The sequence below is a fragment of the Notolabrus celidotus genome, chromosome 13 (genome assembly GCF_009762535.1).
Source record: "Notolabrus celidotus isolate fNotCel1 chromosome 13, fNotCel1.pri, whole genome shotgun sequence".
NCBI classification, from domain to species: Eukaryota; Metazoa; Chordata; class Actinopteri; order Labriformes; family Labridae; genus Notolabrus; species Notolabrus celidotus.
Genome location: NC_048284.1, coordinates 30,777,585 through 30,798,275, shown reverse-complemented (window position 1 = coordinate 30,798,275; position 20,691 = coordinate 30,777,585). Strand labels below are relative to the sequence as shown.

Below are 20,691 nucleotides of genomic sequence, written 5' to 3'. Positions count from 1 at the left end.
TATCGCGCGAGCAGATGAGATTCTCGCACGAGGAGAAGTGTAACCCGAGCGCAAATCAAAGAGACCCATGCAGAAAAATTGTCCTTGTGAGCGCAAACACATCACTCACGTGCAACATTTCTCTACTCGAGAGCAAATTTTCAGCCTGTGAGAGGAAAACTACCTTCAGAGCACGTGCAGAACTGAACTGAGCGCTCACAGATTTAATCTGCGCGCGCGGGTGTTTCCCCTGCGCGCTGTGTCTCTCCTGCTCGCAGGTCACAGAGCTGCTCGCGCTCGAGTATATTTTAGTTTTGTCAGTAGGGGGGCGGGCACAGTGGGCGGGCACAGTCACAATGGTGTCTGGGTGTGATTGGCTGAGTCCCTGTGTTTTCTGATTGGGCCTTTTTTTTCACCTTGTTATTTATTGTTCGTCTCATGCGACATGGACATGAGTAGCTGCTATTAACGAGCTCCATGGCTAATCTTCCAAGATCGACAGCCTCAAATGCAATTCTCTACAGTGGAGACACTTTCCTCTTTAGTACCCCCAGAGCTGGAACCTGGACAAAACTCCGTCATCCACAGTTTGGACCACAACTATGAAGGTAAGTGTCTCTGTTACATTGTTAGCTTAGCATTAGCTAGACTTCTTTGTGTATATCGCACTGTGGTGTTCTATAACTTAGACCTTTGTTTGGATGCTGATTAACATTCATAGAATAAATGAGGATATTCTCCTTGTGGTGTTTGATGGTGTAGCGTGACAGCGTGATTTTGGTATTTAAACATCAGTAAAAGGTGAAAATGTGAGTCCAATAGTATGCCTTTACGTATTGTTCAGCCCACACCCACAGATATATGTACATATTTGTGAAGCTGTAATCGGATACTGTTTTTCCCATAAGAATACTCAGTCCGATTCATCAATTATCAAGATGGTCGATGATTTGTTTCTCAGTGTAGCTCTTAAGGATTTCCTTTTATTTACTATAATAATTTGTATTCATCATTATTATTATCATTATCAATATCTTATTTTGTTCTCTTCTTTTTGAGTGCACGGACACACACACAGTCTGAAATACTGTATATTAATGTCTGTAATGTAGAACATATTTCTGGTCAGCACAGAGCCTGTTCAGATGCACTGATCCTTCACATCTGTGTTGCTGTCAAAGTTCTGTATATTAATCTGGTGGCCACATGTAGTTGCAGGGTGCCCATTTCAGCAAGATGCAAGTGAAGGGATCCCCTCTGAAGACATGGCACCAGCTGTGGACACAGGTAATGTTGAGTTACATTGAGTGCAATCAAATGAAAATCACTGATGATACATTGTTTATGATAGTAATATAATAATGATACACAACATTGCTATAATCATGGCTGCATGTTTATATCATTCTCAGTGGGTCTGTGCAGAGCTTACTGAGGACATGGGGTGAATAAACCAAAGCCATCTGCCAGGATCGTATGTAAATCTATGCTCGACCAAATCATACACAGATTATGGTCTTTATTTTTGTACTGTCCTAGTGTTTGCTACGGTGAATTGATGGTCAATTTGTTGTATCTAACCAATTTAATTAGTACAGGAAGTGTGGGAGCACAATGAATTTTAACACCTGTACTGTTAAACATTTTTCATTGTTATTTTTGTTTGTTTCTCAATTTCCCTCGTCATTTCTTTTCATGAGCAGTCTCTGACCTATCAGTGTTGTCTATCTAGGAAGGTCTAAAAAGCCTCAGACCCCAACCATGGGTATGCTAAGTGATGCATGATTTGCCTGAGCTTTCACGGGTTGGCTCTGGGTTTGGGCTTTTATCGCATAGTTCACCATCGTAGAATCTCAAGGAAGTTAAATGTCAACCTGTGGAAAATGTACAAATAATCATATGGTGATTGTTTGCACAGCTACTGTGATGAAAAACATTCACTCGCAACATATTTTTCTGGGGTCTCTACAAAATAAGCACATTTAGTTACATCTGCAGAGTTGGATTTGTTGGCCTGGGCATCTCTGTGGCACTACAAAGTTTTATTTATGTAACTACCTTTGTGCCTTTATCAAACCTTTTGTTTCGCACACCTGTCAGACATCTTACCTGTCTATCTAGGAGCATGTATGTTTAAACATTCAACATCAAATGTGATGAAGTACAACAGACATGTTTTGGGGGACATAAGTTGGCCATTATATAACTGTCATTGGATTATGTCTTGTTAAACAACAACCAGAGAAATAAATGTATTGTTTTATCTCACTGTAATGACTTTTCTTTGCAAGATTTATTCTCACACAACACAGTTACATGAATAGAATAGGGTACTATTAACGTGACTGTATTTGAATGACTGCAGAGTTACATCAAAGACAACTGTAAACAAATGTGGAAAGATGCACTGACTACAGGCTAATGACCTAATGTGCATTGATCTCGCAGGAGTAAACACATAAATCAAAAAGTAAAAATACTCTGTAAACTCTGTATACCTCTAAAGTTGTGTTTGTAGTACTCAGTGTTTTCCTCAAAACTTTTCGTATGAATACTTTATTAATCTGGAGCTAATTTAGATTCTCTGTGTCGGTTAGGGGCACAGTACTGCATCATACCATATGAAACATGTTATTCTTAATGATAAAAGTCAATGGTGGTGAGGAGCAGTAAAAAGTAAAGCATTTACCACAGTAATGCGGTTGAGTATGAGAAGTGCTGCAACTAATGATTTTCGCGTGACCAGTAATGGGTGAATTACTTTCTCAATGAACAACTGTTTTAATATGTTATAAAAGGGTGAAAAGGGCCAGCCAGGGTTTCCCAAAGCCAAAGGTGACAACCTCGAATGCCCTGTTTTGTCCACGACCCCAAGATATTAATTTTACTGTCATAAAGGAATCAGGAAACCAAAAATATTCACAGTTGAGGAGCAGGAATCAGTCAATTTACAATCATAAAATTGACATTATGTGACTTAGACCAGTAGCTACACCAGCATAGATGCTAATAGTTGAATAACCCCCTGTGAGGCCATCCCGTTTCAAGCTTCTGAACTTCCTGCTCCCGGCTGCTGTTTGACTGCAGATACAGCATCCAGTGCACCTGTATGAGATTTTTTGGGTGACAAACAAAAAGAGAAAATAAATTTAAACCACCTTTCTCATAAACAGAAACATTTATCATCTGTAGCCAATAATATCAACACATATCTCTGACGTATGCCTGTGCTTCACTTGCGACATAGTAATATAGATATCGAACATTTATATAACGTTGAAATAATGGAACATAGGAATAACTAAATAAAATCTACTGACAAAAGATAACTAATTATTTAACCTGTGAGTCTGTGGTGAAGTCATGCTCTTCTGAAGAAGCACTGCACAGATGAGATGATGGTAAAGGTGTCCAGGGCTTCCGTCATGTTCGTCATCCACTGCCTCAGCCTGCATCACCTTCACCTGGAGGGAAACTTTGCAGAGTGGTTCATGTTATTTTTCATTTATCAGAATCAGCTTTATTGATCATGTAGATGTGATACTCACAAAATAAGTATTTTGTTGAGATGTTATTACTTATTTTTTTCCTTTATTATAAGAGTCACTTTTGGTTTATTGAAATTGTATTGCTGTTTTATGCCGTCTAATTTATTTATAATTAGAAAATTACAGAGAAGCACACAATGACATGCCGTGTCATACAATGGCCACTTGGTGGCAGCACTGACCAGCGGCATCGCCGAGACTCTGCAATACGCAATGTGTCCGGGTGAATGGAGAATGAGCAACAGTTGTCCGGTTTCTCTGATTCCTGTGTTATATTTTGAATATTTCCAGGGCACTCCTGCCAGCGGGTTATCTACATATCTACACAGGGACCCGCTACATATAGGCCTACAGTAAACTTTGCTCTATGTACAAACAATAAGCATAAATAACCATGCTAATGTGTACAAGCCAACATAAGACATTTAACCAAGAGATATGCCTAAAACTTAGACAATGTATAAGTACTGAAAAGAATACTGTATCATATAAAATAAATATTTACACATTTTGTTATTACTCTAAATCTGTTCACAGTTTTCAGTCACGTGACCACCGCATCAGGATAAAGGGCAAAAAAAGAGCGCAGTAACATGACAGCTTCCATTCATACAGATGTGTTAAACAGTTTCTCCCTCCCAAAAGTTAACTGTCAAGCCTCAATACTAAATATTAACCTTCTCCTTAACTAATCTAAGCATAGTGTATCACCAGATGGTCAGGATGAAAGAGTCTGGCTCTGAAAACAGCGATGTTATTACTGAGCTGGCTGGTTTGCTAGCGGTGTCAACAAGTAACATCTGGAGTTGTTTACATGATCCACGCACTGCGACCATGTCAGAGCGACATCGGCTAAACATAGCCTACATTAAACTTACAACTTACAATTAATTAAATGTTTAAAGCTCATAGACCTGTGGAGTTTTATTGGTGTTTTGTTCCCTCAGCAGAGATAGCGGAGCGTCTAATAGAATTAATCTTCCTCCCAGGGTTTTATTTCTCAGATGGTAATCTTACAGGGATATTTCAGTGTTTTTGAAGTTGGGTTTTATGAGTTTTGTGTCACTAGTAATTGTACTAGCCATAACGGACGCCGCTCAGCTCTGCCCCTGTAATGAGAAACTGCAGGAGAAACAGGACGCAAGCTAGGCTACAGTTTCTGCAGACCGGGTCAGTCCTCCCAGGTAATATAGCTCATTTTGAAAGACTCTGACCCGAGCACTCATCTCGGTTTAGGTGTACGCTCCACTTTTGATTTTTTTCAGCACTTCACTTTGACACCAGAAAGCCTGATTTTTGCGGACGGGACACAGACGAGCTTATCCGCCTCCAGCGCACTGATCAGCTGTTTAGGTCTGTAGCAGGGACAAAAATACAACTAAACTTAATGATTGATTCTGACTACGCCGATGTCATGCCGTTTACTGTGGACAAACGCGGACACCTTTATGAGCCGGAGTTTACCGAGAAAAATGAGATTCAATGCACCAGGGGGGAAAGTGGAGCAACTTCTGAGCTAAACTGTAGAGCAGGAGAGATTCCCATGTTATCTGGTGTTGCAGGTGTGTAAACTGCAAGCTAATGTAAATGAACCGAGAAAACGTCTTGCTTTCACAAGACTTGGTAACAACAGTCCATCTAGAACTTTTGTGAATTAAGATAAACCAGCAGATCAGAAAGTGTGGCTATAATTACTGGTGACATTAAAACTCATACAACCCCACTTCGAAAACACTGAAATTTCATTTTAAGAAGCAGATCTCGGGCTTGTCTCCTATATGAATATGAGTATGAAAAACAACTGTCAGGCATTTTTTTTTAGTGTTTAAACACGTAGTTTGGAGCATAGTCCGGTCGTCTCTCTGTAGCTGATCGCAGGACTTAAAAGCCGTTTTTTTGCACACAGATACACAGCCGTATTAGAGGTACATTATAAGACCACACCGTCAGAGTTATGTTTTGGTCGATATAGCGTTTCACCACCGCCTACTACAGTATTATAACTTCAGTTATCTTTTGATTTAGGAAATCATTTTCTGCCCCCTTCCAAATGCTAATTTTGTGAAACTATTCTCCGTATAGTATAATGCATGTTACTTAAAACTCCTATGATCTAAATAATAAAGCGGTGCAAATGTTATTTCTTTGACTTGTGTTTCATAGACTAACCAGACTTTTATTTCTCCTTTATTAAAATCCTGACAGTGACGTGAAGTCAGCGATAAGGAACTACTGACGGTGTTATATTTTTCACAACCAACATCGGGATGAATTGGTTATGAATTATTGAATTCAAGTTCAAGCATATAAACGTCATTTTAATATTATAAGACAAAGACGGTCGATTTTTTTATTTACCTTAATTGCTTTCTAGATTACGCATCTTTACCACATTAATATTAGCTTAAGGGTAGCTAGCTAGCTAACAACTGAAACACAGCAATGAACAGATAAAACACAATAAACTTACCCAAAGATCTTCAGCAATCCCTTAGATCCCGCAGGTCAGCGAGATCAATCCACAGCAAAAACAACTTTGTTTTCCAGTTCAGCGAAAGTCATGAACGGACAGAAGTTTAACATCCTCCCGGCTCCTTAATGTTGCTATTCATGAAGGAACTATGCAAGAATGGCAGTCAATCAAAGTAAATCAGAATATAAAACCCCGTTTTTTAACCTCTAATAACTAACGAAAAAGAAACTTTTCAGAAAAAAAGAGGCCTTGAACACAAAACAGTCAAATAATAACAACATATCACCACAGCATACGGATGTCAGATACATTCGTAAAACGTGTACTTATTTTTTAAAGTCGGACCACTGCCCCAACTAGAATGAATGGGGGAGACAGAGTTTTTGACCTGAGTTGGCGACAGCCACCAGGGAGCAGTATTTGTGGCGGCCTCAGTTCGAGCCGAGCGAGATGACGTCCCGCAAACTAGTAGAAGTACCAGAGAAGTACCTACAACATCTAAAGAAAAGGACACGGAAAACACTGATTACTCTAATTGAGCGGGAGAGCTACACCAAGTATGGACGACAGAAAGGAGGTAACGTTAGAAAACTTACATTTGTAATGTATCTAATTAACATATCTTATCGTCCCCTTTACCTTACAGATAAGGCAATTAAGATTTTTGGATACCTTATAATGTAATCACTAGCCAAGACATCTGAAGACTGTGAAAGCTATAGCAAGTAGCTAACTTGGTCTTGGTGAACACATTGCTGGCCTGAAAGCTTGTATTTGTATAACTCTGCTTATATTGTTTCATATTTTTACAACAGGCGGAGTTACAAAATGCTGCCAGGCGTGTTGTTGCCTTACTTAGGACCGCATTGGCGGATAAAGGTGGGCCATCTTCTCCAAATAGTAAGTGCTTGGGGAAACTTTGTCAGGAGGTTACTGTTGTGAATTGTTTGGAGGTAACAAAATCCTGTGTTTCCTTTTTACTTTGTTTAATGATTTACAAATAAGTGTTAAATCACACTATTTACATTGTTCACATCAATTAATCTGAAAAACCTGTACACTTGTTAATGATTGGGTTATATCTCCTATGTTGATAGAAGGGCTCTAAATTAACAAGACTGGAAGGTGAGGCCGCTGACCTCTTAGAAACACAATTGTGCTCACCAGATATCGAAGACTTTGACCCACGCAAAGCCATAGAAATCTGGCATGGTGACAGCGTGCGCACACCCTGGCCACACTTAGTGAGGAAACGGAAAAAAGAACTGATTTAGATGGGGGCTCTGAGTCAGAGTCCAGACAGTTCACAGAGCACTGACGATGTTTAGCCTTTACATACTGTTCATATTGAAGTATTTCGCAGTATCCCCCATCATAATAAGTCTCTTTACTAGGTACAAGTATACAAGTATTTTCCGGACTGATCTTGGGAAATGTTAACGATTAATCATTAAAAACGAGAACGTAAACGTTTTCCGTGTCAAAAACAATGCCAAAAATAGTTTATTTTCCCACTGAATCAAATTTTCCTTCACAACAATATATATATGACAGCATTGATCGCATTGAGGTGTTCAATACTGTAAACACTCTGAATATCAACTTGTGGAGCAGGCTCATAATCTCTGCGGACATACAGCCAAGAGTGAAGTCAAAAGTGAAGGCTCAGACTTCAACAAGGGAACTGAACAGAAACATATTTTAGACTCACTAGTGTCAAGTTGCAGTACATTAATATGAGCAGTAAATAGTTCAAATCAAAAGATATCCATCTGACATACCCATTGAAGATTCCACTTCATGACAGTTACATTTGGCAATGTGTGCCATTAAGATAAACACACATTTTGTATAGCCATTAAAAAACATACTTTATCTTACACACATCGTGAACATACTTGTTCATCACTGATACATACACAGACGTCCTGACTCCTGACCTATTTTTTACAGCTTCATGGATGTTATAGATAGCTTTAAGTTGTTTTCACAGATGACGTGGTTCAGGGAGAGCAGGGGGCAGTACGAAACAGGCAGCCTGCTACACAGGGACAGCATCAGATTGCCCCTGGCAACAGCGAGCAGGCTGGGACAAGGCAGCCTCAGGTAGCCCAGGGGCAGCAGCAGCAGAGGACCCCTGGCTTTCCTCGTACTGCAAGAAATAGAGTGGAGCAGAATATGGCCAGGTTTGGATCTTTAGAGGGATTTTAAGTTTTTCCTTTTAATCTGAGTTAGGGAGAATCCTGTTCGTCTTAAAGTCAGTGGTAATTTGAGGTAACTCTTCAATCAACTATAATTCGTTGTTTTCTTGAAATGCAATGTAAACTATTGACATTTTAGTGAAATTCTATCAAACATTTGCCAATGTCTTTTTCTTACTCAACTCCTCAGCTCTTTCCCTAGCCTATTCAAATCTGGAAGAGGCTGTACACCATCTCTGAAGAGAAAGGCTACCAAGTCCAACTCGATACAGTTTTTTCTGTTGGACAAACGGACCGAGCGTACACCAAAGTCCTCTGAGGAAATGATGCTCCTCCAGGCTGGACTTGGCAGGAGGACTCTCAGTATTCCTGAAAATGCTGACCATTCTGAGGTTAGAGATTAAAAACATGACGTTTTTGGTCTGTGTTACTGCACAGGGTCATTGAAAGTTTTTTCATTATGTCATAGATATCTAAGTTACTCTTGGAAACATACTCCAAAATGGTGGAACTGGAAGGGGCCTGGATGCTTTACAAAGCTGCTGGTAAGACAGAGTTACTATAAATTAGAACCGCTTAGTGCTATTTAAGAGTTAATTTTTTGTTGAAATCCCAAAATTTAAGGGGATTTTAAATTCCAGTTGAGCTTGATATTCCATATTTACAGTTTTTTTTAATGCGTTTTTGAAATTATTTTTTACGGTAATTGTTCCTCATTTCTTCTTTTAGTGATTCTGTGCTTTAAGCTAGTACACCAGTATGGTTAGCAGTTGGGTTAAATGTGCCATATTAGGTTTGACTTGACTGGTCGAATTTCTTTATACATATCCGAGGTACTATATGTTTATACATCATCAGTTGAATGAAATACCTATTCTATCAGGTACTTCTCTAATAACAGCCAATTTACATGTGTGTTTGTTATTGATCTTGTTTGTTGTCAGACTTACATGCACAACAGAGAACTAAAACTTTGTCTGTTAGTTCACCTTTATACATATATACTCCCATATAGGAGGATCAGGCCAGCGAAAGCTCGCTGTTGTGGCACCTGAAGCGGAGGGCTACACCGGAAGCTACCTTGCTAGAGCTTCCGGGGGAAAAAGCTGTCTTTATATTTTGCCTATACAAGACACTCTGGACACCAGCCCCCTACCCTACACTTCTACCGAGTTTGAGAGGATGCCTAAAGCACGATGTTCCAGGTGTCATAAGAATATGCCTGTGCAGCTGCTGGCTCTGCATAGCCAGGAATGCATGTCAGGCAGTTTTTGTGAGACAATTGACTTAGAGCAGGTAATGTTATCCAAAAGCAAAAATGTGATATCTGCCACTATTCCCGAAAGCCACATCATTTTGATTTTCTTTGTGTTAGAATTTGGACGTTGATGTGGCGACAGAGGTTTATGTGTCTCCTGGAAGAAACAGTCTTGGGAATGTAAGCTCTGTCATGTACTGTAGCTATTTTTTAGTGCTTTTATTATTGAATGTGTCATTTATTGACATTTTTCCTAAAAAAAAAAAAAATTATAGGTATCTCCAGGGGTGCAGCCATGCTTCAGCTCAACTCCAAAAGAAGACGTTAAGGTAAATATACTGGTCAGCTGGTCTGTAATAGTATAGCAGTTGATGAATATTTTTTCAGACCTTTTTGCTGTTTCTGTGTTTTAAAAAGGTGGCCTGTCCTCTGTGCTGTCAGTTTTTCCCTAAACACTATGTGGAAGTACATGCCAGCACTTGCGGAGAAGGGTTAGAGAATTATTTTCTATCTAATATTATGCACAAATTTTTTCACTTACTTTATTAAATAAGTTTTATGGCTCATAGTGTACAGCATGTATAGCCATAACGAGAACATTTCTCTGATGAAAGCATTTTACCTGAATCTTCTATTCCAGTACAATGCGCAAGAGACGTATGACATTGACTCTGAAAATGAGGAAGCCCCCTATGCTGTGGATGAAGAGCAACCCACAGAACCTGAGAAGCAGTGCAACAGGTATTGCTATTTTTTTCTTCTAATTGTCATACCATAATCTTATGTTATTGACAAAAATTTCAATAACTGATACATTTTCCATTAAGTCTCACCAAGGCCATCGAGACCATGACGGAAAAAATTGACACATCAACAGTCTTCAGCATAAGCATTACAAGGGACGACATGTTCAACAGGGGTCTGGCGCAGTGGAAGCGTCAGAAAAAGTCTTCCCCCAAAAACCCATTCAGAGTGACATTTATTGGAGAATCTGGGATTGATAACGGTGCCCTCCGAAAAGAATTCCTGACTGGTACGCCTTCCTATTCCTCATGTTTTATACAAATGCCCTTTTTTTTATTATTCAATCATTTTTTCTCAGGTTACATGCAGTTCATACCTAAACATTACTCCACATGATCTATGCAATACATTGAAATATATAGTGGCTTTTATGAGGTTCTTTAAGTATTGATCCACTTTTCTTAATGGTAGAAATGATGTCAGGGATTGAGGAGCACCTCTTTTAAGGAGAGGGTACTGGAAAAACACCGAAGTACTCCATCACAGATTACCAAAAAGAACATTTCAAGTATGTACAATTGTGTTCTACTATTTAACATTAAGGTTTACATTTTTAGTTACGGTCTGTGCACTAAATTCAGTTTTGTTACTACAGGATAGCAGGAGAGATCATTGCGGTAAGCATCAGCCAGGGTGGTCCACCACCCAACTTTTTAAAAGAGTGGTGCTTCAATTATGTTGCAACTGGGGTGATGGAATCGGATGCAATTTGCAAGGAAGATGTGACTGATCCTGAGCTCCGGCAACTCATGGAACAGGTTCTGTGTTTCTTCTGCTAAGATACAGATTTATTTTTGCAAGATGTTTGTATCATACAGTGTAGTTACTGAATTTCCCCCTGGGGATCAATACAGTTATATCATATCTTATCTTGTCTTAGTTCATCGACACTGCTCAGACGTGTTAAAAATTATGCATTTTAAATCAGCAAAAGATTTGCAATATCTTCATCATTGAAACTGTTTTCAATCCAGGTGATGATGGCAGAACCTGACACTTTGGTGGACCTCTGTGACAAAATTGCTGCCTGCGGATACAATGGTCCTGTTAGGGAGGACAGGAAAGAAACAATAGCAAAGTGTGTGCTTTTTAGAAGTGATAATGTTCATTGACATTTTTCCTTTTTCCTTAGTTTTAGTTTTTAAAATCCAAAATAAATCTGCATTTTCTTTTTCGCTTTGAATTTTTCAAATATGTTTTGATATTAATTGCAAATAATACATTTCCCCTTCTTTTTTTCTTTTTTTTTTTTTAAATTTTACATCTGTTACTGACTTATAGTGCCATTGCCTTGCACTCTGCCGTCCGAGTCATTCCAATGCTTGAGCAGATCCGTTCTGGGATGAAACTTTACGGATTGTGTGACCTGATCAGGCAGCAACCAGTCATGTTCCGCCAAGTGTTTGTGCCAGGCCTCTTGGAAAAAGTCAGTTTAATTCAACAGCAATTCTTAGCTTGTGATTCTGAGCTTGTAATACTAAAAATGTAAAATTTTGTTTTTCTTTTCTTTTTTTCACAACCCTTAGCCCGACGCTGAGTTCATTATGAAATCTCTGCACCCAAATTTCAGTGAGCTGGGCTCACTGAGACGCCAAAAGGAGACGAAACTTGTCAACTTCTTGCAGGATTTCATGCAGAGATTTAGGTATCTTTTTCTGATTCTTACAAGCACTGATGGAAGACCTAAGCAGATTCTTCAGTTAAGTATAAGTCAATGCAACTCAGTGTGAAAACACTGATCTATAGTATTCTAAAAATGGACATGCACATTATAACATGAAAAGTAAAAAGTCGACATAAAACAAGATATATTATGTGCAGTACAATGTACAACATTCTGAGATGAAGTGAAGGAAAGTGATTAAGTTGCATGGGATGGCCCAGTGCACAAAGGTGGCTCTGCTCTGCTGGCGACCCTGACTCACGTGCTGCCGCTTTTTGCCTGCTTTTTCTTGTTTCTATCAGATGGAAATATTTAAGTTTGTACAATTACCTCAAATATGTGCCTAATTGCAGTCGTTCTGAAGATTATTCAGCAGGACAGGTTGGGGTCCAGCCACTAGGAGCGCTGTTGCAGACATTGCTGAGTAGTCTACCAGTTAACGGGAGTGAAGAAGCTGCAGCATAAAGCCGTGTTCTAAGTCTGCAGAGGTTTTGGCGTGCGAGCTGGCTTCACCGTTGCCGCTTCGCGGTTGACTCGCCATTCGTTTCCAGTGTGTGCATCCAGAGAGATAACCACACACACACACACACACAAACAACCAAAATAAAGTGCGGTGGACTGGTCAAGAGTCTCCAGCGTCCTTATTCAGTATAAGTCTTGGGGGAATTAGTGTTGCATCCTGACCGATGCACATTTCGCGATTATACCTAAGAGCAGCCAGCTTGTAATTATTGAGCCTCCACAACAGCAGTATTTACAGAATAGAGCGTACATTCTTTAACATTGAGATTTGCAGTCAAAAAGTCTTAACTATGAATAGTTCTGATCATTTTGTGAATCAAAGAAGGTGCTTAATGTGCAGTTGAAACTTTTGATTAATACCTCAGGACTCTCAGGCTGGTCAACGTTGGTGTGCATCAGTCCAATTTGCCACATCTGTTCTGGACTGCGGTTTCCTTCAGTGCTGAGTGGATGATGGTTCCAGCCGACCACAAATGTCCCCATGTCTGTCTGAAGTCTCGGAAGAACTGTGTAGTGTACACAGAACAGGTCCTCAGTTGATGAGATGTCCAGCAGTCCATTGTCCTCCAAGGAATGCAGTAATGAGTAGTACTTGCTAGTGACCAAGACGCGAACATCACGCCAGAGAGGCTCGATCCTGTAAAAGAGAATAGTGTTAAGGGGGAGAGAGTCTTCTTGGTGATCAAAATTACAGTAAGGTTGTTGTTGTATTTGTGTCGGTGTGTATAATTGAGTCCAAACAATCTGACATAGAACTTTACCTCTGGTTATTTACACTTTTCCCAGAGATGAAGCTTCCCCGGTCGGTGCCACGGACAGAAAACATAAATCTGGCAATCTGGACATTCTCGACTCCCTGGTCTGCTCTGACCCTGAAATGTGCACAGATTGAAGGCCTGTCACATACATACTCTGTACAAGAATGTCACACTTGCCTTTAGTCTGCAAATTCACCTTGAAGGAATGCCATGATTTTGGGTTGCCTCCAAAAAGAAGTGAAATGCAGTTGATGAACGGTTGTTGGTTGCAGCATTCAAATACATCACCTGCCCAAGAGATAAAAATATGTATAAAGGGATCATAAAGGTCTTAAAGGGGACATATCACGCTTTTTTCATCAATATATATTGGTCTAAGAGGTCCCCAAAACATGTCTTTAAAGTTAATGCTCAAAAAAACACTTTGAAATCAGATTTTGGCATGCCTGAAAACCCCTCTTCTTCATTCCTCATCAGAACACTCTGTATTCCCTCTGACCACGCCCCCTCAGGAAGTGGATGTGCCTCGGCTCTCCAGCACGTTGATCTAATGTTTACATGTTGGCTGAATATACACGGCTGCTCAGAGATCGCGTTACTTCAACCCTCTGAATCTGATCCTGACGGAGAGGCGCCTGTAGCAGGACCTTTCTGAACAATTGGTCATAGATTTAGTGTTTCTTGTTGTTTTATTTATCAGTATGTAGACGTGTGTCTTGGTACACAGCTACGAACATGTAGCTATGTGGCTATGCTAACTAGCGCTAGCACTTATCCATGATAAATAAAAATCATCCACTAGATCTTCAAATCTGCAGACGTGGGGAGTAAAACCGACATCTACCAGAAAGGCAGCAGGACCTTTTATGAAGGATTGGTCACAGATTTAGTGTTTCTTGTTGTTTTATTTGTCAGTATGTCGACGTGTGTCTTGGTACACAGCTACAGCTACAGCTACAGTTACAGCTACAGCTACAGCTATGAACATATAGCTATGTGGCTATGCTAACTAGCGCTAGCACTTATCCATGACAAATAAAAATCATCCACTAGATCTTCAAATCTGCAGACGCGGGGAGTAAAACCGACCTTTGTGTTTATTAAGACAGCCTACAACTAGCATGCCTCCCTCCTAAGCTCCTTGTTAGCACACATTTGTGCAGGTAATGAAAAACGGGGGAGGGATTCAGTATTATTTTATACAGTCTATGGGCTGAACAAGCTCCGAGCTCTGACTCCGTGACAGACCAGATATTGCTGTTACGTAACAAAAACACGGAAGTCTGAAACGGCTCGTTTCACACACATTTACAGAAAGGTGTAGAAATCAAAACAGGGACAGAATGGATTTTTTTCATTCTCGGGGGGTTTGTAGACATGCCAGGGACACATATTTCAGGTAAAAAAACATTAAAAAGTCAATTTTGCATGATATGTCACCTTTAAATCTAGCAATTAATGGTGTCAATGGGAAAAAATGTAATTTAGCTCATTTTGTTGCTGACACTCACTTGCGTTGCATGCTGTTGGAATACAGTATAAGAACATAGCATAATTTTGTGTGTTTGAGTTCGAAAGACAGACACAGTGGGAGATAGACAGACACACAAAGCGAAGACAAGAGCTTATTGTTATATCATGCTATCATTTTTACATTACATTTTTCAAAATTACATTTGGATAGCCTGACTTTGTTTGCGTTTGTGTGTGTGTTTGCAAGTGAAACATGCTTTACCTTCCTTGAATAACCATCTATTCCCCCAAAGATGACAATGTTGTATCTGTAAAACACAAGAACAAACTGTAATGGAAATATGACAATGAGGTACTTTGACATTTGGACTGGAAGATTAAGGGGATATTTTTGATCTCTTAAAATGAATATATACGTATATATGAATATATATGTATTATGTATATATATATATATTACTACCTTATCAGTTTGTGGTTTGTGTCCACATGCACTAGTGAGAGAGGCCCTCGAACAGAATATGTTCGCCTCACAACACAGCCTACATTGGCCAGTCTGGAGAGGATGCCGATTGCATCCACTCGATGCATTGAGGCAGCCATTCTTTTCCACTGCACGCGGAAACCCAAGGACAGCATCCTTCCCATCACCATCCTGTAACCAGCAGTGGGCATTTCATTCTTGATGGATAACACCAGGTTATCCAGCTCCTCATCATTAATGGTAGTGTAGAGTTCAGAAACCGATAAGCCAAAGTCTCTTGTCCTTCGAAATACGGTGCGGGCTGAGACACCAAGAAGTTTGGCGATGCAGGGCACAGAAAGGTTGGTCTGTAGCATTTCAACCAAATGCTGTCTTTCAATATCAAGCCTCGGACGTCCTGGCAAACCCGTAATTAATACCACAGCTGTCTCAGGAGCGTCTGAATAAGTTATTCTGATGAGTCTGAAGACCTCCTTAAGTGCTTCAACGATTTCTGTGAGAATATCAACATGTCTTGACAGGGCTTGTAAGAGATAAAGCTCCTGTCGGCACACAAACTCCAAGAAATCCAGGTTGAGCGGTGTTTGCAAGAGTGCAAGCTCAAATTTGTTCAAAAGTCTCTCCAGGATCAGACGTTTCAGAATATTCTGTGAGGGACAATGAAAGACATTTAAAGAAAATGCACACAAACATATACTGACAACTTTAACAGATTTTGCAAAAATCCTAGAATCTGACGCCTGGAAAAGCTATACTCCCACTTTTACACACTGCTCAGTCAAGTACAAGAGGCTTACTGTAATCAGGGCCGTCCTCATAATTCATGTCAATAACTCAAAACACAATATGTTATGTAAGCAAAGTACATCTTACCTGAGCATTAGAAACAGCCATTTCACCGTCTGATGCTGAAACAGCGTTTCCTGTTGCTAGGTCGTCCGGCAGCACTAACGCTTTCCTAAGTGGTGATTGTAGGCTTTAAAATTATCTGTGTTCTTAATATTTGCTCTCATTCAACAGTATTTCAACAATAAACTGTAAATCGTTTGATGTAATTCATGCCAGATCATTAGCAGCAGCTCCAAACTCGTTAATTGTACCTTCAAAACACGTGTTAAAACTTTTCTCTTCTGACCGCCGTCCACCATTGTTGTTGACAAAGCTGTCATCAGAACCTCGCCCCTTCTTGATTTTGATTGGTCGGGGATCTAGGAGCGCAGGGAGATGACGTCACATGTCCCAACATTCAACACGCGAAATCAAAACAATGCCATATTGGCAGGAAAAAGCGCGAGTAGAAGAAATGCCAGCAGTGGGATAGTGTCTCCGTGTCTGCAAACTATGGTAGAGAGCTGTTGTGCGCCAGGATGTCAGAAGAAACGAGGAGAAGGGAAGGGGAGAGCATTTTACCGCATTCCCAAAGATCCCGATAGACGACACAAGTGGATTACAGCCATAAAACGGGCTAGAAGCGAGCAGAAGAAAAGTGAGCGCTGGGAGCCCTCGAACAACGGATTCTGTCTGTGTAGTGAACACTTCATATCAGGTACGGAATATAACGATTATTAAGCTATAATATCGTATATTTCCCTGCCTGTAATTATAGTTTCTGGCAGTTTTATGGTTGTAACAGGCGAGTTGATCCCATGTGTTATGACTGATTTTGCAGGGCTAACAAGCTAAAACACGGAAGCTAAATACGTGTTGCTCACTCAACTACGAGAAAACAGAAAAAACATAAGGGAAATAAAATGATTGCTCACATGCTAGAATGCTGTAAGTTACTGCATTTATAGGGAGAAAGGGAATATTATGTGATCGATTAAAGATTTTGTTGATAGGAGTCTGATTTAATGCATTCATTAAACCTGTAACTTAAATAAATGTGCTTTTGTTTAGGAAAAAAGGATGATAACCCTATGCAACCGGACTACGTGCCATCAATCTTTAAACATGTGCCATCCCCAGAGAAGAGAAGAGAAGAAGGAGAAGGCAGCTGGATGTGTTCAACAGAAGGCAGAAGAGCAAACTCCAAAGAATTGAGCAGGCAAGGAAATCATGGGCAGCAGCAAATAGCCCTCTCATAGACTGTCCTGAGGAAAGCAGTACTACTCCTGCTGGAGTGGAGAGTCTTGCAGGAGAATCTCCAGAAAAATCGGCCCTCAATGAGCCTCAATGCACTGCTATATATGTTGTTAAAAGAAAAAAATGAATAGAATTGGACTAAATGAAATGAGTCTCAAAAACAATGCTTAAAATGTTAACATTCTTACTGGTTTACCAACCTTTTCAGTCCTGATAACACTTTTTAATTTTGTAGCTCCTTTTCTGAAACATAAAGGCTGATTTATACTTCTGCGTCGAATCGACGGCGTAGCCTACGCCGTAGGTCCGCGTAGCTCCCGTACCTACGCAGAGGCCTACGCACGTAGCTGACGTGCACCTCCTCCAAAATGTAACTACGCGTAGAGCCGACGCGGACCGCAAGCTCTGTGATTGGTCCGCTCGACGGCTTTGTCTTTCCCGCATTCACAGCACTTCCGGGATCCCGGATATCGGCCACACATCGGCCGTGTATTTCATCTCCTCCTCTCTATTCTTCATTTAATCATGTCTGTATGATAAACAGCAACATGTATCAGCTGTAGATTAACATAACACGCTCTGAATCGATGTGGAAAAGTAAACAGAGATCGTAGCGGGACCGGAAGCAGGCGACCGGCTATTAGAGAGACCACACTGCCCTCAAGCGTTTCGGAGGAGAATTGCTGCGCGACACAGACACATCGACGCACAAGTATGTGGGGCTCATGTCCGCGTCAGCCCCTGCTGCGTAGGGGCGACGCAGAAGTATAAATCAGCCTTAAGTCAGACCTGACATCATTTCAGCAGTATATGCTTACGTTAATTAAGCTCAGAATTAACTTGTCTTTTGACTTTCTTGCCGATAATTTTGCCATTGATTCGCCCACTTATTCCAAGCTTTTAATGTGTGACATTAAACCAGAGTAGGTAAGTGGTGGCCACTGTACACATCAATATACATTTAAAAAAGAAGTGTGGGTATTTTGAAATAACTGTAAATAAATCATAGACAACCATTAACAAACCTGTTTGTCTCTGTTTCTTTCACTTATGTGATTTCTTTATGAGAAACTGATGTGTTACCAGTTTATAACCACCAACTATAAGTTTAATATAAGGCCATCACTACTGACTAGAAATGCAGTTTTTTGTGCATGAATGACTTTTCTGCAGGAGGGACATATCTAGTGTTTTGGAATTCCCTTCACAAGAAGACAGGTTTGGTGAAACTTTTGTACTTCACAAAAACCTGATGCACAGACATGTTCCCAACTTCAGACTCACGACAGTAGCACCACTGTTGACTATTACTAGTGAGTGCTGGTTTTGGGGCACAAAAATACTTTGCAAGCAGCTCTGGAATTCTACATTTCTTGAAAAAGTCTTATAGCAAATTCCATTTCCTTCTCAAAAAAGGCCACATCTGGTGTCACGGGTTCCACAAAAGGTGAAGTGCTTTCCTTTTCAGTCCAGAGGATAAAGTCACAATATGGTTTGTCACTAACAAATAGCTACATTTGCACTTGGTAATAGTACGCATGGTCCTTCTTCAGTGTAATGTTTTCTTGCTCCTATTTTGCAAGGCAAAAATTTGCAACACAGTGAGCTGCCTCATTTAAAGTGAGGTCCTTGGCACAGAATGCGCACTTTATTTCTAGGACATCGGAACCACAGCAGCTGCAGGACACATACCCATCAGGTGATGCCCCAATAAATGGGGGTACAGGTGAAATCCTAAATCCAGCTGTTTCCACCAGGATATTTGAGTGTGAAAGACGATGCTGCATTTCATAATATTTCCTTGACAGCTCCTCATGCTTCCAGCCCCATCTGGAAAACAATAAAAGTATGTTAGATATATTTTACACAGTGCTAATGCCAAGCAGGAACACATTACATTATATCCAACCTGGTAGCCTCAGGGTTGAAGCTATGAGACTTTTTGGTAGCATATTTTCCTTATCAGGGAAACTGAGGGCTTTTTGATGTCTGTCTTTGTGGCTGCTCTGAAGGAAGATGCTGTTATCTTACCACTTCTTTACTCAAACCAGATTTTGGACTTCAACTGTGCTTGAGTCTCCTCCTCCACAATATCACTTTGAAAATTGTACACACAATAAACATCATCAGCAGCATTTAAGTCAGCAAATGCACATGATTTTTACACTGACAACATGTATATTTAAGAACATGTTTCCTGTTGTATTTGACAAATATCAGTTTTCAGCTTAATTCAAACAATAATCCTAAATAATGTACCTGCTCTTTGGTCACACATACACGTTCAACAGCTCTTCTGCTTTGCCTTGTAACTCTGCTAGGCTGGGATCTCTTGCCTGTTTGTCGTAAAGATTTGTGAGGGGTTCTGGTAGATCTGGCATGACAGCCTTTGGCACATAGGATGAGGCATACTCTCTGATAACAGAGAGAACCGCTGGCTTTATAGTCTGTCTCTCCTGTGTACAGCTTTTAGAGAGGTTGCTATAGAGCTGGGCTTGCTCATCAGGGGTCAGTGGTGGGAAAGCTGGGGGAATGGACGAGTGACCTTTTGAAGATCTCTCTTTCTCGCATCTTTGTGTGTTGTTAAAAATGATGTCCTTTCCTTGCTGAAATTCCACCTTTTTCAAAGACTGCTGACTTGGTGTAGACCATTTGCACTTTTTAGATGTGACAGCTATCTTTCTCTCTTCCATTGTTATGATGCCATACTCTAAACAACACAGCTGATACATGGGAGCAGCTCTCCCAAAGTCTAGCAGTGCAGTTGTAGTGGGCTCCTAACACAACTCCATCATTCCTGACAACCACACATGGCTTCAATTGACAGTCATGCAATCTTTCACCTGTAAATTCAAAAACCGAATGCATATCGAAGAAGGGTTAGTAAGCTGGCATTAGGTTACGTTACCCTGCCTGTTGCTACATGCTAATGTTATCTAGAGTTACATGAAGGAACACTTACCCTGCCAGTGATGATGACGCTATCTTTAGCAGGTAGACACCAATGCTGAAGGTTCATCACGAATCCAGATGTCGTTCATTTTTACCCCTCCAGACTTTTAAAGATTCCCCCGAGTAGGACGACGGAACGTTAGTTGTATATGTCCGGATACTGTAGATCTGGAACCTTGTCCTTCCTCATGGCTGACTCGATAGATGTAAAAAGCACACCGGGTGCATTATACGGGTCGGTTATGTTTAACCTATTGAGTTTTGTGTGGTATCGTTCAGTATCAATGCGATTGAAATGCGCAGTAAATTCCGAAGGCTTGAGCTGAAGCTGGCGCCATTCATTGTAGCTGTTGCTACTCCTGCATACATGACGGCGTAAACAAAAATTACGTCCAGAGCTCTGGGAGAACTAAAGAGGAAAGTGTCTCCACTGTAGAGAATTACATTTGAGGCTGTCGATCTTGGAAGATTAGCCAAGGAGCTCGTTAATA

General features: G+C 40.4%; 2 protein-coding genes and 2 long non-coding RNA genes across 6 annotated transcripts; 2 read left to right on the top strand and 2 right to left on the bottom strand.

Moving 5' to 3' along the window:
- Positions 1-333: 333 nt before the first annotated feature.
- LOC117823786 lies at positions 334-2,253 on the top strand. The gene is made up of 3 exons (XR_004633496.1): positions 334-587; positions 1,192-1,266; positions 1,392-2,253. It is a non-coding gene; the product is annotated as an uncharacterized LOC117823786 (long non-coding RNA).
- Positions 2,254-6,579, bottom strand: LOC117823787. The gene is made up of 3 exons (XR_004633497.1): positions 5,998-6,579; positions 3,322-3,454; positions 2,254-3,084 (listed from the first exon to the last, which is right to left on the bottom strand). It is a non-coding gene; the product is annotated as an uncharacterized LOC117823787 (long non-coding RNA).
- LOC117823783 lies at positions 5,647-12,552 on the top strand. The gene is made up of 14 exons (XM_034699014.1): positions 5,647-6,577; positions 6,816-6,900; positions 7,994-8,186; positions 8,392-8,593; positions 8,671-8,746; positions 9,217-9,497; positions 9,577-9,639; positions 9,735-9,788; positions 9,877-9,950; positions 10,100-10,200; positions 10,859-11,341; positions 11,545-11,689; positions 11,790-11,908; positions 12,291-12,552. Exons 1-11 carry the CDS (start codon positions 6,560-6,562, stop codon positions 10,861-10,863), a joined length of 1,152 nt encoding a protein of 383 aa, XP_034554905.1. The 5' UTR covers positions 5,647-6,559; the 3' UTR covers positions 10,864-11,341; positions 11,545-11,689; positions 11,790-11,908; positions 12,291-12,552.
- LOC117823781 lies at positions 11,898-20,009 on the bottom strand. Of its 3 annotated transcripts, XM_034699011.1 has the most exons (8): positions 19,508-20,009; positions 18,941-19,344; positions 16,037-16,371; positions 15,143-15,810; positions 14,942-14,987; positions 13,403-13,494; positions 13,210-13,320; positions 11,898-13,085 (listed from the first exon to the last, which is right to left on the bottom strand). In XM_034699011.1, the coding sequence occupies exons 3-8, from the start codon at positions 16,055-16,057 to the stop codon at positions 12,737-12,739; spliced, it is 1,287 nt and encodes a 428-aa protein (XP_034554902.1). In that variant the 5' UTR covers positions 16,058-16,371; positions 18,941-19,344; positions 19,508-20,009; the 3' UTR covers positions 11,898-12,736. The 3 variants fall into 3 exon arrangements, with proteins under 3 accessions (XP_034554902.1, XP_034554903.1, XP_034554904.1); XM_034699012.1 differs by lacking the exon at positions 19,508-20,009 and having other exon boundaries at positions 18,941-19,456; XM_034699013.1 differs by lacking the exons at positions 18,941-19,344; positions 19,508-20,009 and having other exon boundaries at positions 16,037-17,476.
- Between the last annotated feature and the right edge of the window lie 682 nt (positions 20,010-20,691).